Source organism: Bos mutus, chromosome 10, assembly GCF_027580195.1.
Source record: "Bos mutus isolate GX-2022 chromosome 10, NWIPB_WYAK_1.1, whole genome shotgun sequence".
In the NCBI taxonomy this organism is placed as follows: Eukaryota; Metazoa; Chordata; class Mammalia; order Artiodactyla; family Bovidae; genus Bos; species Bos mutus.
The window spans coordinates 67,426,464-67,441,807 of NC_091626.1; the positions used below are offsets into that span (position 1 = coordinate 67,426,464).

General features: G+C 40.4%; 1 protein-coding gene across 1 annotated transcript in view; it reads left to right on the forward strand.

Annotated features, from left to right (window-relative positions):
• Positions 1-312: 312 nt before the first annotated feature.
• MDGA2 (MAM domain containing glycosylphosphatidylinositol anchor 2) overlaps positions 313-15,344 on the forward strand; it is a 915,505-nt gene continuing 900,473 nt past the window's right edge. The window contains exon 1 of the mRNA XM_070378526.1: positions 313-592. Coding sequence (XP_070234627.1) covers positions 313-592 — 280 coding nt within the window. The remainder of the gene's footprint in view (positions 593-15,344) is intronic.

The window sequence follows — 15,344 nt, forward strand, 5'->3', positions numbered from 1 at the left end:
CGGTGCCCCGAGTCAGAGGCCACTTCCTGCTCCCTGGCTGCCCGCGCCAGGCTCGCACCGCTCGGCACACCCGGCCCCTCGCCCGCACCCGCCGCTGGCCCAGCGCGCCGCCGCCGCCGCCGCTGCGGAGACTCGAGCCGGCTCCCCTGAAGAACCCTTCGCCTCGCGGCTCCGCTTCCCAGCACGCCCCCTGCTCCTCCCCGGAGTCTGCGATTTTCCCAGGCTCCCGGTGTGAGTGAGGCGTGCGTGGAAGTCTGTGTCAGGGTATTGTGTTGTGTGAGTGTGTGTGTCTGTGTGTGTGTGTGTGCGTGCATGAGTGTGGGGTGTGCGGGGCTCCTGCGCTCCGCTTTCGGCCGCCGCGGGGAAAGGACGGACGCACGGCGCTTCTCTCTTCCGCGAGCGATTCCCAGGCACCTCGTCTCGGCTGAGGCGCTAGCGGAGCGCGCCCGGCTGGCCGCCGGCCTCCAGAAGGTCCCGCTGCGTCCCCCCCGGGCTGGATATGTTCATGTTCACGTGAAGATGGATTTAGTGTACGGTCTCGTGTGGCTGCTGACAGTCCTCCTGGAGGGAATCTCTGGCCAAGGAGTGTACGGTGAGTGGAATCGCGACGCTGTCGTGACCTTGTGATTCTTAGGTAAGATAGGCTGGTGAGCGAAAATGCACGACTCGCGCCGTTCTGGGGCCCCTCCCGGCGTGGCTTTTGATTTACACTTCGTCACGTTATTGGGAGCGATAAGGAGGCAGCGAGCGCGCTGCGGATTGGGCTGCGAGCCGCTCTCCCAGCGCCTCGGTTCGGGTTCAGTGTTGGGTCGAGCCGGCAGCCCCGCACTCATGCGAATGAGTGACTTTGCACTTGATTTATCCCCTCTGGGGACCGGAGCTCTAGCAGTCTTGGGTTTAATGATGATTGGGCTCCTTGCAGGCTTTGGCGTCGATGTCGCCGTTTCCTCCGAAGGGAAGCTTCGAATGTGACCCTAGTGAGCTTCCCATTGCTCTCTGCCCTCCATCCTCCTCCCCCAGCTTTCTCCTTCCCACCTTTTCCTTCTTTGAGGGGAGAGGGGGGAGTGGAATGTCTCCTTGACTTGATTTTCCGGCTCAGGAAGTGGGTTGACAGTCGAGTTACATCCTGCACCAGCCGTTGCCATGAGCACTGACTTGGGAGGGGAAAATAGAAGTCAAGATTCTCGGTGCCAGACGCAATTAAGGAACATGTTTATGTGAATGGATGAGCAAATGCATGAATGAACGGACAGCCAAGTCCGCGCGTCTCGGCTCCGGGGCAGGACGCAAGCTCATTGCAACTGGAACACAATCTCAGTTCTCTGGAAAACCCAGGGCTGGTCGGGCTAGGATCGAGAGAAGGGCAGGCTTGTTGACTCGGATGTTTTTAAGTCCTCAAGAGCAAATCCAGGTTCCTTTGCCTGTCAGCAGTTGGCACCCTTGGCTTTCGAGATTGAAAGATACACACACACACACCCTCAGGCTTTGGCTGAACTGAAAGGTACGTCTTCTCCTGGGACAAGCAGGCGGTGACACAAAGGAAAAATAACTTTTGTATTTTCGAGGTATGGTGGGAAGGTTAGGAGAACAGCCCTTGAGGGGACAGTAGGCCGAGACTCCCCCAAAGCATCTAGGCTATGGCCGACATCCAGAAAAAATGAAATTTGCACATCAACACACCTCCCCGCCCTCAACCCCGACCCCCGGCCTGTGATTTCCATTTCCCTAGGGCCGAGACCCCAGCACCACAGAAGCTGCCCGGGGGTAAAGGGCATGAGTGTCTGTGGAAGCGCGGACCTTAGAAGTGACTTTGGAGTGGGCGCAGATGCCAGGGGACCTTGAGTCCTCGAACTCTGGGAGCCTAGAGTGCGCAGTGGGCAGCTGTTTGCGAACCGAGCCGCGAAATCCGACCGAGCCTTAACTCTCTCCGCTGTGTCTGGTCCAGGGCTAAGCCGTGCTGGGGGTGGAGGGAGAGGGTCTGGAGCGGAGAGCACTGGTCTGTGCTGAGCTTCTGCGGCTACTCCCCTTGCCTGTCTTCCTGCCTCCCTCCTTGGCTCTAGTCAGGAGATCCTCACTCTCTGCCAGCTCTAAGCATCTGATTATCTCCTCTCTCCGCACTCCCTCTTTCCAGAATGAAATTGAGAGCTTTCTTGGTGGTGGTGCTGGTGGTGGTGTTGCATGTAGGAGAGAGTTGCCGAGACTCTCCGGAGATCTTACCCGCTTGGCTGATGGCAGGAGGTGGGGCCTTGACTAGCAGGAATTCATTTAGAACTCTTTTGACTTTTGCTGGACACTGATGTCTGGCATCTGAGAGTGGCTGGGATTCTAAGGGCGGACCAACGTTGCAGATAAACGATAGAATCTTCTCAGGAAGCTGTTCCCTAGTCTGAGAGAGTCTGAACTCTGCTTATCCAAGTCTTTATTTCTCTCCCATTGGTTCATATTAACCCAAATAAACAGAGGGTTTTTTTTTTTTTTTTTTGTGTGTGTGTGTGTGTGTAGGAGATAATGAGAAGTGAGACAGTTGGGTGAGGGGTAAGGGATGTTTTGGAACTGTCTGGATTAGAGAGGCAGTGTTCCATTTTTCTGTCACTTTTTGCCATTTAGGTTATTTGCTCTGGCAAGTTCATTTTGGGTAGTGGCAAAGCATAAGATCTAGGACCTAGAACAATTGCATCAAAATGATCCTGTGCTCAAGCTGATTGACATTAAGGGGGGAAGCATTTCTGCTACTGAACTGATCTTAGTTATGAAGGTGGTGGTCTTCTTTTTCTTTTTTTACTGTTGGTGTGGTTATTAGTCACTTAGCTAGGAATAGAATTGGCTTTGTGTGAAAATTAGGCAGCATCTCTAGTCGTTATAAATGTCATAGCTATTAGATAGGTGAAAACTATATTTATCTATTATTTTTCAAATCTGTCTTTTGTGTCACAGAAGTTAGATTCTCAAAGTGGGTACCCCTAACCTTCAGCATCAATGTCCCCTGGGAACTTGTTAGGAATGCAAATTCTCGGACCCCTCCCAGGCTTTCTAAATCAGAAATTCTGAGTGTGGGACCCACATTCTGGGTTTTTCACCTCAGGTGATGATTATAATATAAGCTAAAGTCTGAGAACCACTGATAAAACTGCAAATTCCATTGCTTTGACTTTGTAAACCATGACCTTTCTTAACCTGAAGTAGCTTTATTTTCATTTGTGAAAGCATTTATGGGGAAGAGAAGATTTTATTTTTATTTAGGCTTAAAACATTGATCAGCTGTAAAATAGACATAGATAATAAGAGTTAAGTGTAAGATTATAAGAAGTGTGTTTTGAACATTTTACATAAGGAGTCTTGAAAATAATTTAATTTAAAAAAGCACGACAATTATAAACAGACACATCAAAGACTCGGTAGGAACTTTGCTAGCATAAAAGTCTATGCCCCTGTATCCCTTTATTTACCTGTATTTGCAGATCTAAAACCATCCATGGTATACACAAAGGATTACTTCTTAATTTTGTCTTCTAGTAGCTAGGATCAAGAGGAAATAAAATTATTTTATAGGTAGTTTAGGCAAAATCATTTCATTGCGGTCTAAAATTAATTACAAGATTTAAAAATACATCACTGTGACTTTTCTTCTTTGAAATAGCTGGTCAGTCCCTCACTCTTCTACTGCTCGCCTGGAAAATTCTGAGCATGAAATTCAGATTTTTTTAAAGTAATTGGGAATATTTGTTTTAATGCATAGTTTATACTGTCTCGAGTTAACTCTAATTGTCTTCCTGTTGTGCTTGATCTGTTTGGTCCTTTGTGAACTACTTAAGTATAAAAGTTTCTGCTATGGAACTAGGAACTTATCGTCATTTATCTGGGAATATTGCTTAGCAGACTTACTTCATTGTAGCTGAGATTTGTGGATATGTGGCATATGGGTAAGGAAGATTATCCTTTGATTTATATCTGCCTGTCTACCGTTCACCAATGATTCTGATGTTATTAAAAAGCAATTTTCGAAATGATATTTTTCCCTGTAGATATCTATATTTGTGCAGTCTTCAGAATCAGTTTCCTTAATTATATATTGTCCCATCTTGAATTTAAAAAAGTTATTTGTAGTCAAACCTTTTTAGTAAAATAATCTTGGAATTGTAAAGTTTTATTTTAATATTCTTTTTACTATATTAAACATCACTGAAACTAAAAAGTCATTAAAGAACTGTGAACTGGTACCCATTTTTGACATTGTGAATTTTGTTGCACTAAACCCATTGCATTAAGCTTAGGAAAACTAGTAAACATAGCATTCAGGGTCAAAATGTAAACCCCAGTTAAGTGTATACTAGTGCAATACTTAGAGCAGAGTGATCCAAAGTATTTTCCTAGTTTTTAAAGCTTTCTTTGTAAATTGTTCTGTGGATGTTTTACTTGTTTCTTAGAGAACCTGTTGATAATTACATAATTTTGAGAGTCATATCTCTTGTAAACTTCACAATTGTCTTCTTTAAAAAGGAAAAAAAATACTATATTTTTTACCTGTGACCTATTATAATTTCCAAGGAGGTTAATAAAAAATTATAATTGCTGTTATAATCACTGTTGTTTTTTAGTCACACGCAGTCATGTCTGACTGTTTGCAACCCCATGGACTGTTGCCCATTGGGCTCCTCTGTACATGGGATTTCACAGGCAAGAATACTGGAATGGGTTGCCATTTCCTTCTCCAGGGGATCTTCCTGACCCAGAGATCAAGCCCGCATCTCCACAGATTCTTTACTTAGCCATCAGAGAAGCCTTATAACTGCATTAGTGCAGAACAAATCCCCACTGCAATTGAAAAACCAAGTAAATGTCTTTGAATAGTTTTTAAGGGGAGCCAAATCGACTGATGACTTGGTGTCCTAATATAGTTAATGTACTGCCCATAAATAGCTTGCAGGATGTGCTAGAAACAGTAAATAGAATAAATTTATCAACATGTATATGACAAATTAGCAAGCTGTATGCTCTCAATTCAAGTAATATCAATTATTCTCACAAATTTTAAGAATGACACCTCAGGCAGTAGCTGACAGAAAAGATTGGTGGAATTGAGAACCAAAGGATAAGGTAGAGAAGAAGGATCTGGAAGGCTGTCAGTGGGTTGAATCTAAATGTACAGCTTGACCCAAAGGGATAAAAGTGCTCTGGAAGGTCAGTTGACCATTACATCTGGTCCCAGAATATTGCCATCCTCACGGCAAGATTATCCCAAGGTGCAATGAATTGTGATTTTTAGCCCATTTGAGTTTGGAGAAACCTTGTGATCAGGTACCGCTTTTTGATCAAACACATATTTAGGGTGTCAGTCTATGGGAGGAGGGAGGATGGACTTTACTGAATGTTGTTTAAAAAGTAAATCTGAAGCTCTTTCGTTTACAGTTAGCTTTAACCTTTTCTCTTCCCACTTCTCACTCCACTATCCGTATGTACACCTGAGAACACACACACACACACACACACACACACACAGCACATCCTTAATCATCACCACTTTGGTCACCATCACAAGAAAAAGTAGGCTGTCCTTTGTATCTCCAGATGATTTTTGTCCATTCAAAGTTGTCCTTACTGTTTATGTTACTGAAAATTCACATGCCAGATGAGCAGATTATTTTATACAGTATTAATTACTCATGTCCTGTTTGTCCCTGGGAAGCCTCTAAGTGATTTATTAAGTATTTTAGATTGACCAGGTTGCACATCAAGCCTAAGAAATCATTTTCTAGTGAACAAATCAGTGAGGATGCCAGGGTCCTGACAATTAGGAATCAGAGGTTAAAAATTTAGGGGTGAAGCAATGCTGCTGAATAGATGTCATAAAAGAAATTCAAGGAATGCATTTTTCTTCATCATCTTTGCTTAATTTTATTGCCTCTGGTACCAACTCTTCTTACTGATATTGTAAAATTCTTTTTGTTTTTGTTTTGTAAGGCAAACTACCTTGAACTGATTTTGAGAAATGGGGTATGAGCAAATTCTTCAGGAAAAAATGTGCTCTGTATTCCTAAATGTACTGTTTTAATGTGACTAGGGTAAGACTCATGGGGATGCAGCTAATTGCATTAGCCTATGGGTTCAGTTTATGTCTTAAGATAGTGTTAGGAACCATGATCTTGGGTTGCTTTCCATCTATACAGATAATTCATCATTCATGTTCTCAGGCTTGGTTCTCATGCTTTGGGAAGAGTCTTGGAAGAGATAGGCTCAAGGCTTGCAATCAACAAAATCTAAGGCAAAGAGCCAGTTATACCCTCCTAGTCCTGGAACTGAGCTCTTGGCAGCTGCAGTGAACCAAAGGAATGTGCTATCAGCTCCCAGTTGAATTGGGGAAGATCTTACTTTCCCTTTTGGCTTTTTGGAAGGACAAGCAAAGTATTATACTGAATGCATTTCAAGTATGAATAGGGTGAACGTTTTTAGCTTCACTGTAATTGCCGTTAACTGAATAGTCCCTCAAAATGAAATTTCATTTCTTTGCTTCAGTGACTGTCAATGTAAATATATTACTTAGAGCAGACTGAATAAATGATTTCATTCATACAGCACTGTATCCTATTTTTATTTTCAAATCCAATTAATAAACTTTTGGTTCTGTAAAACCATAAAGTTGCAAGTAAGAAGAGACTTTATGATGGCATTAAATCATCTCACTAATTTATGACACAATAGCTTTGTATTATGCTACTCAGACAGTGGTCCTATGTTCTTTGTGACTTTTCTTTACAGAAAGAAATTTCACAACTCTTTTTCCACAGTCCAGACTTATTCCCTGGAATGATCCTTTTTGCCATCTTGCTAAAATTCCTCATCTTCTTAATTGGGGTACGCACTTAGTAATTTCCCATTTTATGCCAGTACAATTCCATTTTTGTTCTTAACTATACCACCTTGAACTGATCCCAGTTAAGCTTTTTTATATTGGTTTCTTACTACTCTTCCAAGATACTATTTCCAAGATACCATTTCTAATCTTTGTTTTAAAACATTTTATTTTCTTCCCTGTTGATGTAATTGATTAATTCAGGAAGAAAGATGATTTCCATTTCATAATCCAGATCATACATTCCCCAGGAGTTCACAGAAAATCACAGAAAAGGATTTCAAATATTAGGAACATTTTTTTTTTCTTTGGCTGTTACACATTCACCATAAATTTATCAGTTAAAGACATATTATGGTAGGAGTAAAGGTATTGGAAATGATGATGTAACTTACTCTTTCTTTTAGTAAGTTACCACTACGACTTTGCATAACGATAGGAGACATCAGTTTCTTACTGTTCCCCGACAAAACTGTACCAAGGACTATTATGTGGTTAGCAGATGGGGTCAGATATGTGACATGCTACCATATCTGCAAGCAGCATATTTCTTGTCCTGTTTTGTTGTAATGAGAGTGGGAGGGATAAAAAAATAATGGAGTTACTCTGTGGAAAGGGAAATACATATATATATCTGAGAGAGGAAGGGTTGGTTCATAGCTAGGCCTCCCACAGTACTAAAGGACAGTATAAAGGGCACTGACATCTCAAAGAGGTGAGCAGGAAATCAGATGCTGGCCTGAAAACAGTATCGGAAAAGTGTATCTGCCCTTTAAGTGGCAGCAAAAACAGCAAAAAAAAATTTTTTTTAACTAAGTAGAACTTTATTCATGCATGTCAAACAGAGGAAGAAAAAAATGGCTACCATTTGACATAAAGGGGTCTTTAGGGAGATTTTTCTGTTCTCCTGAATGGGAAAAATGGAGAATTCTTAAATAGGGCCTATAGTCCCAGTGGACCAGAGTATGCTACCTGCTAATTGATTGCACATAAGGAGAGATAGTGGAGAAGGAAATGGCACCCCACTCCAGTACTCCTGCCTGGAAAATCCCATGGACAGAGGAGCCTGGTGGGCTGCAGTCCAGGGGGTCGCTGGGAGTTGGACACGACTGAGCGACTTCACTTTCACTTTTCACTTTCATGCATTGGAGAAGGAAATGGCAACCCACTCCAGTGTTCTTGCCTGGAGAATCCCAGGGATGGGGGAGCCTGGTGGGCTGCCGTCTATGGGGTCACACAGAGTCGGACACGACTGAAGTGACTTAGCAGCAGCAGCAAGGAGAGATAGACACAGATTAAACACTGGGACATTCTCTCTGTTATTTCTGCGGAGCTGTGAATTGAATCCAGGCCAAACCTCAGGTCCACTTATTACTGAAGAGTTGGAGGCCCCCATGAACTCCGAGTTTGCAAGTTAATTGAGAAGATAAAGCCAAGTGGAAAAACAATCAAGACTGAGAAATACACAAACATTTGTGCCAGGATAGGAGAAAGCACTGATAGCTTTTCAAGGAAACTTGAAAAAACTGGTACATCATAATTTGAATCTTTCAAGTAGGTTGGTGGTACATAGGTAAAAAGGAAGGAAAGGGCAATGCTACAACATGGATTCCAGCTATAGGAACAGGGGGCAGAGAGAAAAATAACCCTGCAACTTGTTGTTGTTGCTCAGTAGTTAAATCGTTTCTGACTCTTTGTGACTGCATAGACTGTATGTGGGGCTTTCCTCCTGGCATGCCAGGCTCCTCTGTTCTCCACTGTCTCTCGGAGTTTGCTCAAATTCATGTCTGTTGCACTGGTATTGCTACCTAATCATCTCATCCTCTACCGCCTTCTTCTCCTTTTGCCTTCAATCTTTCCCAGCTTCAGGGTCTTTTCCAGTGAGTCAGGTCTTTTCCAATGAGTTGGCTTTTTGCATCAGGTGGCCAAAGTATTGGAGCTTCAGCTTCAGCATCAGTCCTTCTGATGAATATTCACAGTTGATTTCCTTTAGGATTGACTGAATTAATCTCCTTGCAGTCCAGGGGACTCTCAAGAGTCTTTTCCAGCACTTGTCTAGTTTTAAGCCTAAGCAGTTTCTCCAAAGTTTACTCCAACTAGAAAAATGTGTCCATCCTTTAACCTTTGGTAACTCTCCCTTCCCAAAGCTTGTAAATCTGTGAAATAAATTTTACTGGATAATACCCTGAAACTTGTTCAGGTATTTGTGTCCACCAGATTCCTAGATTTGTGTCTGTTCAATGTGAAGCCACCTAACCTGCTCATCAGAAGATAAGACAGTTATCTCTTAAGTTCCTGTAGGATACTGAGCCCTCCCCAATTCGAGGCAGTCTTGGGAAGCTTTGAACTTACATAGGGGATCCTTTTGGAGTTAAAGTCAAAGACTTATCAAAGCTTTTTTAGACTGTCTACTAAGAAGTAGTGAACTGTGAGTCCGGAATGACTTAAAACATCATGTTCTTTACAAATGTACAGCCACTGAGATGAATTCATTGCCCTTAAGAAAAGAGAGATATGTGCTTTTATTATTATTATTTTTAAAAATTCTCATTCAGAGAAGGATGATGTGGTTGAAAACTCTTGGTGAACTTGGGCTTTCTTTTCATTCACCTGCTGCTCTACTGCATGACCACAGGCAAAAAAAAATTTTTTTCTTAATCTTTCTACCCCTCAGTTTCTGTATCTAATAAACTTTTAGGAAAGTGGACTGTTACATAAGAAAAAATGTAAATGACAGCAAAAATAAAGTATGGTTGCATTTTATATCTGGAGGAGAGGGAGAGTACATAGCGACTGTCCTCTGTCTTAGAAAAGCACACTCAGGGGTGCAACAATTGGACTCTAGTAGGAGTGCCATTTGGTTCTCAGAACAGAGTAAGGGGGCAGGAAGTAATAGAGAGCAAGAAATTATAATCTGGAAAAAATTCTCATTTGTCAAACAGAAAGTAAATCAGATGGTATATTTTAAATAGTACATGTAATATTCATATGTGCACAAGAATGCCATTTGATACTCTATCTTGTATACCTCTGTGTTTGGTGTTGCTCCTTTGGCTGTTATCCTCTGAATTCACATAACCTTGGAGTTTGTCCTTTTGCTCTTTAATGGTGGGGGTGGGGGTCAGGGTGGAGAGCTGGTATCCCTCCTCATTTATGAGCTCCAGAGACTATTAATGTCACCCCGACCTTATCATAATGAGTATATTTATATGTGTTCAAATATGTGTATAAATATCCCTTTTGTATCAAAGAGCAAGAATAGTCTCAATATCATGCCATTTTGAGGCTAAATGAAAAATAGCACTATAAAAATGATACATCCAAATGGGAAAAATAGGGATTTATTTGTAAGCATACAAGTAATTGATAATTTAAAAATAAAACCAGATAAAGTGAGAATAAATCATTAAATGAAGCTATCACAGATTTATTGTATATTTGCACAGTTGCACTCATCTCACAGGCTAGCAAAGTAATGCTCAAAATTCTCCAAGCCAGGCTTCAACAGTACGTGAACCGTGAACTTCCAGATGTTCAAGCTGGGTTTAGAAAAGGCAGAAGAACCAAAGAACAAATTGCCAATATCTGTTGGATCATCAAAAAAGCCAGAGAGTTCCAGAAAAATATCTACTTCTGCTTTATTGACTATTCCAAAACCTTTGACTGTGTGGATAACAACAAACTGTGGAAAATTGTTCAAGAGATGGAAATACCAGACCACCTGACCTGCCTCCTGAGAAATCTGTATGCAGGTCAAGAAGCAACAGTTAGAACTGGACATAGAACAACAAACTGGTTTCAAATCGGAAAAGGAGTATGTCAAGGCTGTATGTTGTCACCCTGTTTAATTAACTTATATGCAGAGTACATCAAAAAACTGCTGAACTGGATGAAGCACATGCTGGAATCGAGATTGCCAGGAGAAATATTAATAACCTCAGATATGCCGATGACACCCTTATGACAAAAAGCGAAGAACTAAAGAGCCACTTGATGAAGGTGAAAGGGGAGAGTGAAAATGTTCGCTTAAAACTCAACATTCCGAAAACTAAGATCATGGCATCTGGTCCCATCACTTAATGGCAAATAAATGGGGAAACAATGGAAATAGTGACATATTTTATTTTGGGGGGCTCCAAAAGCACTGCAGATGGTGACTGCAGCCATGAAATTAAAAGACACTTTCTCCTTGGAAGAAAAGCTATGACCAACCTATGCAGAATATTAAAAAGCAGAGATATTATTTTGCTAACAAAGGTCCATCTAGTCAAAGCTTTTGTTTTTCCAGTAGTCATGTATGGAGGTGAAAGTTGGACTATAAAGAAAGCTGAGTGCTGAAGAATTGATGCTTTTGAACTGTGGTGTTGGAGAAGACTCTTGAGAGTCCCTTGGACTGCAAGGAGATCAAACCAGTCCATCCTAAAGGAAATCAGTCCTGAATATTCATTGGAAGGACTGATGCTGAAGCTGAAACTCCAATACTTTGGCCACCTGATGCGAAGAACTAACTCATTTGAAAAGACCTTGATGCTGGGAATGATTGAAAGTGGGAGGAGAAGGGGATGAGAGAGGATGAGATGGTTGGATGGCATCATTGACTCAATAAACATGCGTTTGAGTAAGCTGTGGGAGTTGGTGATAGATAGGAAGGCCTGGCGTGCTGCAGTCCATGGGGTTGCAAAGAGTTGGACATGACTGAGCAACTGAACTGACCCAAAAGTGAGTGACTAAAATTGCTGTTTCCCATCAAGTCACATAGTTATTAAAAAAGAAAAAAGTATCTGTAGAATTAAATGATAAGCCTGGGACCTTATACACTATTAAAAAATGCATTTTTATATAGAATGGATTTAAATTATCCTTGGTAAACACTATTTTCTACTTTTCAAGGGTGAAAGATAATTCAACTCGGTAATACCCATTCACATAATTAAGTGCATTGGAGAAATTCTTCAGACTAGTTTTCTTAGTGTCAGATTATTAGCTCTGTAATGGCTGGGAATGTTGGTAAGGTACTGTAACCAAACCAAAAGGTCATCTTTACTTAAGACTTTAAACAGACAACAAAATTATTAGTTGAAAGTAATTTTGCCCATTATATGGAATGAACAATACGAGCTTTGCTAGGCATGTCACTTAAGCATATACACACAAGTAGACTCTGTGACACACACAGGTTTAGTAGATGTATAGTTCTGTAGTTGTCAGTCTTATCTTGGTATATATCAGAATTAGTGATGTTATTATCAAGAAGTTGTATAGTTATGGTTTTTATCCTGGTTCTGAACTTGTTTCTTCTTTTTCATGGCTTATTCTTCACCATTGCTGTGATTCTTCTCTTATTCTTGTCAGTTCAGTTCAGTTCAGTCACTCAGTTGTGTCCAACTCTTTGTGACCCCATGAACTGCAGCACGCCAGGCCTCCCTGTCCATCACCAACTCCCTGAGTTCACTCAAACCCATGTCCATCGAGTCGGTGATGCCATCCAACCATCTCATCCTCTGACGTCCCCTTCTCTTCCTGCCCTCAATCTTTCCCAGCATCAGGGTCTTTTCAAATGAGTTAGCTCTTCTCATCAGGTGGCCAAAGTATTGGAGTTTCAGCTTCAGCATCAGTCCTTCCAGTGAACACCCAGGACTGATCTCCTTTAGGATGGACTGGTTGGATCTCCTTGCAGTCCAAGGGACTCTCAAGAGTCTTCTCCAACACCACTTATATTCTTGTATTCACTTATATTTTTATTTATTTCATGTTTCACACTGGACTATATTACCTGTGCCTTTTTTTTTTTTAGTTCAGAGCTGCTGTATTAATATTAAAGTTCTCTGTTTTAGTCCATAATTAATCAAACCTCAATTTGGGGCTAATTTTGTTCTTAGTCATATGTAGATTTGTATAATTTCCTAAGGAGGCACAGCTCTATTCCATTTTGACCATTCCCTGCCGTATTGCAATGATATAATGACAGAATCACTGTAAAGTTTGGGATTTAGAAACTTACCCCTTTTTACCCAAGAGAAGAATAACTCCCAGTGGGCTGCAGGCTTTTCACTCAGAGGCTATTTATCCTCTGATGATTTCCTGTGTCGCACCAACAAGCATCCCTCCAGTCACAGCAGCTGGATTCAAAATGGCCTTCTTCCTGCTCCTGTGATTTCATGATTTACTGTTGAACTCAATTATAATGATGTGATTTTGCTTGATATTTCAAAAAGCATTTAAGTTTTTAATTTTCCGTCATCATTGAAAACTCACTGGTTATTATCTTAACTTTCTAAGCTTACTTATGCAAAGAAGTAAATACTTTGAAACCTTTACATTTAATCACCTCTCCAGCTTCAGAGAAAGTGTAAAGAAGATATTCATCTTTCTACCTACACACAAACAACACCTATATTTGTTTGTAGAGTATATATGTATATACTGTAGACTATATACTCATATACGCTAACTCTCTATGTGAGTGTGGGAGTGTATGTGTCTCTGTTTTCTGAGTGTGTCTTATGGAGCAGTGACTAAACTTTAGGCTTAGCTTGAGGGACTGGATGTCTTTCTTGCTTCCCTTCCAAAGCTGACTCTGATTTAGTGTTGAGTGCAGGATCTCTTCTAACATTCATTTTGTTTTTAAATATCTTTTGTGATAATTCCTGTTTGTACTATTTCCAATTTGCCACATTACCTCCAGAAACTCCCATTACTTTTTTTCTTCTGTATTTTTGCAATTGACAGAAAAGAAATGTTTCTTAGCTGTATAAGAGCAATACATGTGAAGTTTATTTAACCGGCAGTATAGTGATGTATAAACTTGAAGTCCAGTCACTTGCATACCCAGAAGACCATCCCTCCTGCTCTGGTAGCCAGGTCTTTATACTGGTCTTTCCTCTTTTCCAAAATGGGATTTTAGAGCAACAGACAGATCTGTCTTCAAGTGTGGATTCTAAAATATATTTTCAAACCAAGTTTAATTTACTTGGATTATCTATTTTCTTTTTCCATCTATCATTGAAAAATAATCAAATATTGGATATCATAATTTTTTCATAGAATAACTGCATTTTACAAGTGCCTCCTATATGCCACACCTTCTACTAGGAGTTTTATATACATTATGCCATACTCTATAATCTTTGAATGAGGTAGATGAGAAATCTGAAACTGATAACTACCATATAGTTACTAGTGGCTCAATTTGAAATCAAATATGAAGTGGATATCAAAATAAATATTTGTATATATCCTTATATGTATTATCAAATTATATTCACATATGTGTGTGTAGACCTACTATGACAGAATCATACAAGTTACCTGAATCATCTTGTGCCATTTATGAGACATTTCAAACACTCTATATTTGAAATGCAGATTGGGTATAAATTCTAGCTTTTTGGCCAAGAAATATATATATAGGTAGCTCATGTCAGCACTTCACATCACAATTTTCTTACTTGGAAAAGGAAGATATGATTTATAATTTCATTTTTTTTTTTAGAATCAAAATGCCCATACTGAGGGCTCTCTCTACTATAATTTATTTTTGGAGTGGTAGGATATTTTAAGCACATTCATAATTAGTGACCTGTAAAAATGAAGACATGGCTCTACTAGATATTCTGCAGAAGTAGTTATATTCGTCCATGTAAAATAGGAAGCGTAATGCTTATAAAAAAAACAACCACTGTCAAGTGTAGTACTTACTTCCCCCCAGGCTGATTAACAGTCACTGGCCTTGGTAAGATTGAGAGTTAAATGTGATATTTGGCCTGATTTTTGCCTTGAATTCCCTCCGGGTATTGCTTGGGCATTTTTTTGCAAAGTTAATTGAACAGACTATATCAACGGGTTTCTTTTCTTGAAAATCTTGTTGTGCTCCAGAGGACAGTTGATTGCAAGCTCTGCCCTTCTCTTAGCTGCCAGGGAGTTCCTCAAACCTCAAAGCTTACAAATTAGTGCAGTTTAGTGATTTGTTTTAGGCTTTTAGCTACAGCATTTGCTACTATAAAAGTGATTTTTTTTCTATGCTTTTTGAATGTGGTTATTGTGTCATATAGTATAACCCTGTACCATTCTGGCTATTGTGTGATTGATACAGAAACTGCTTCGATAGGAAACCATTTTAAGAGAGAACAGGAAAGGTATTATATTCAGCTGTAGTGCCATGCATTTCTAAACAGCTGATGTTTTCTTTAACTGATCACCACCCCCCAAATTTTCAGAGGCAGTTGAGGCTTTAGAACTTTAACTCTTAATTCGGTCTGGTTGCCAGAGAAGTGCCCTGAAATTCATTATGCACTCGCTGTTCACAATTGGGAATTCATTAATTTTTAGTATAACTGTGTTATGATTGTTGCGTTTTAAAGTCAGACCTCTTTATTTGAAGAATATGGAGAAACATCGGTTTTGTGAATTTTTATCTGAACAGTGCTTCTTCATATTTGAGCCAGATACTTGAAACTAGTGGTCTGTGACTGTCTGCACACTGGATAATGTTGTTAAA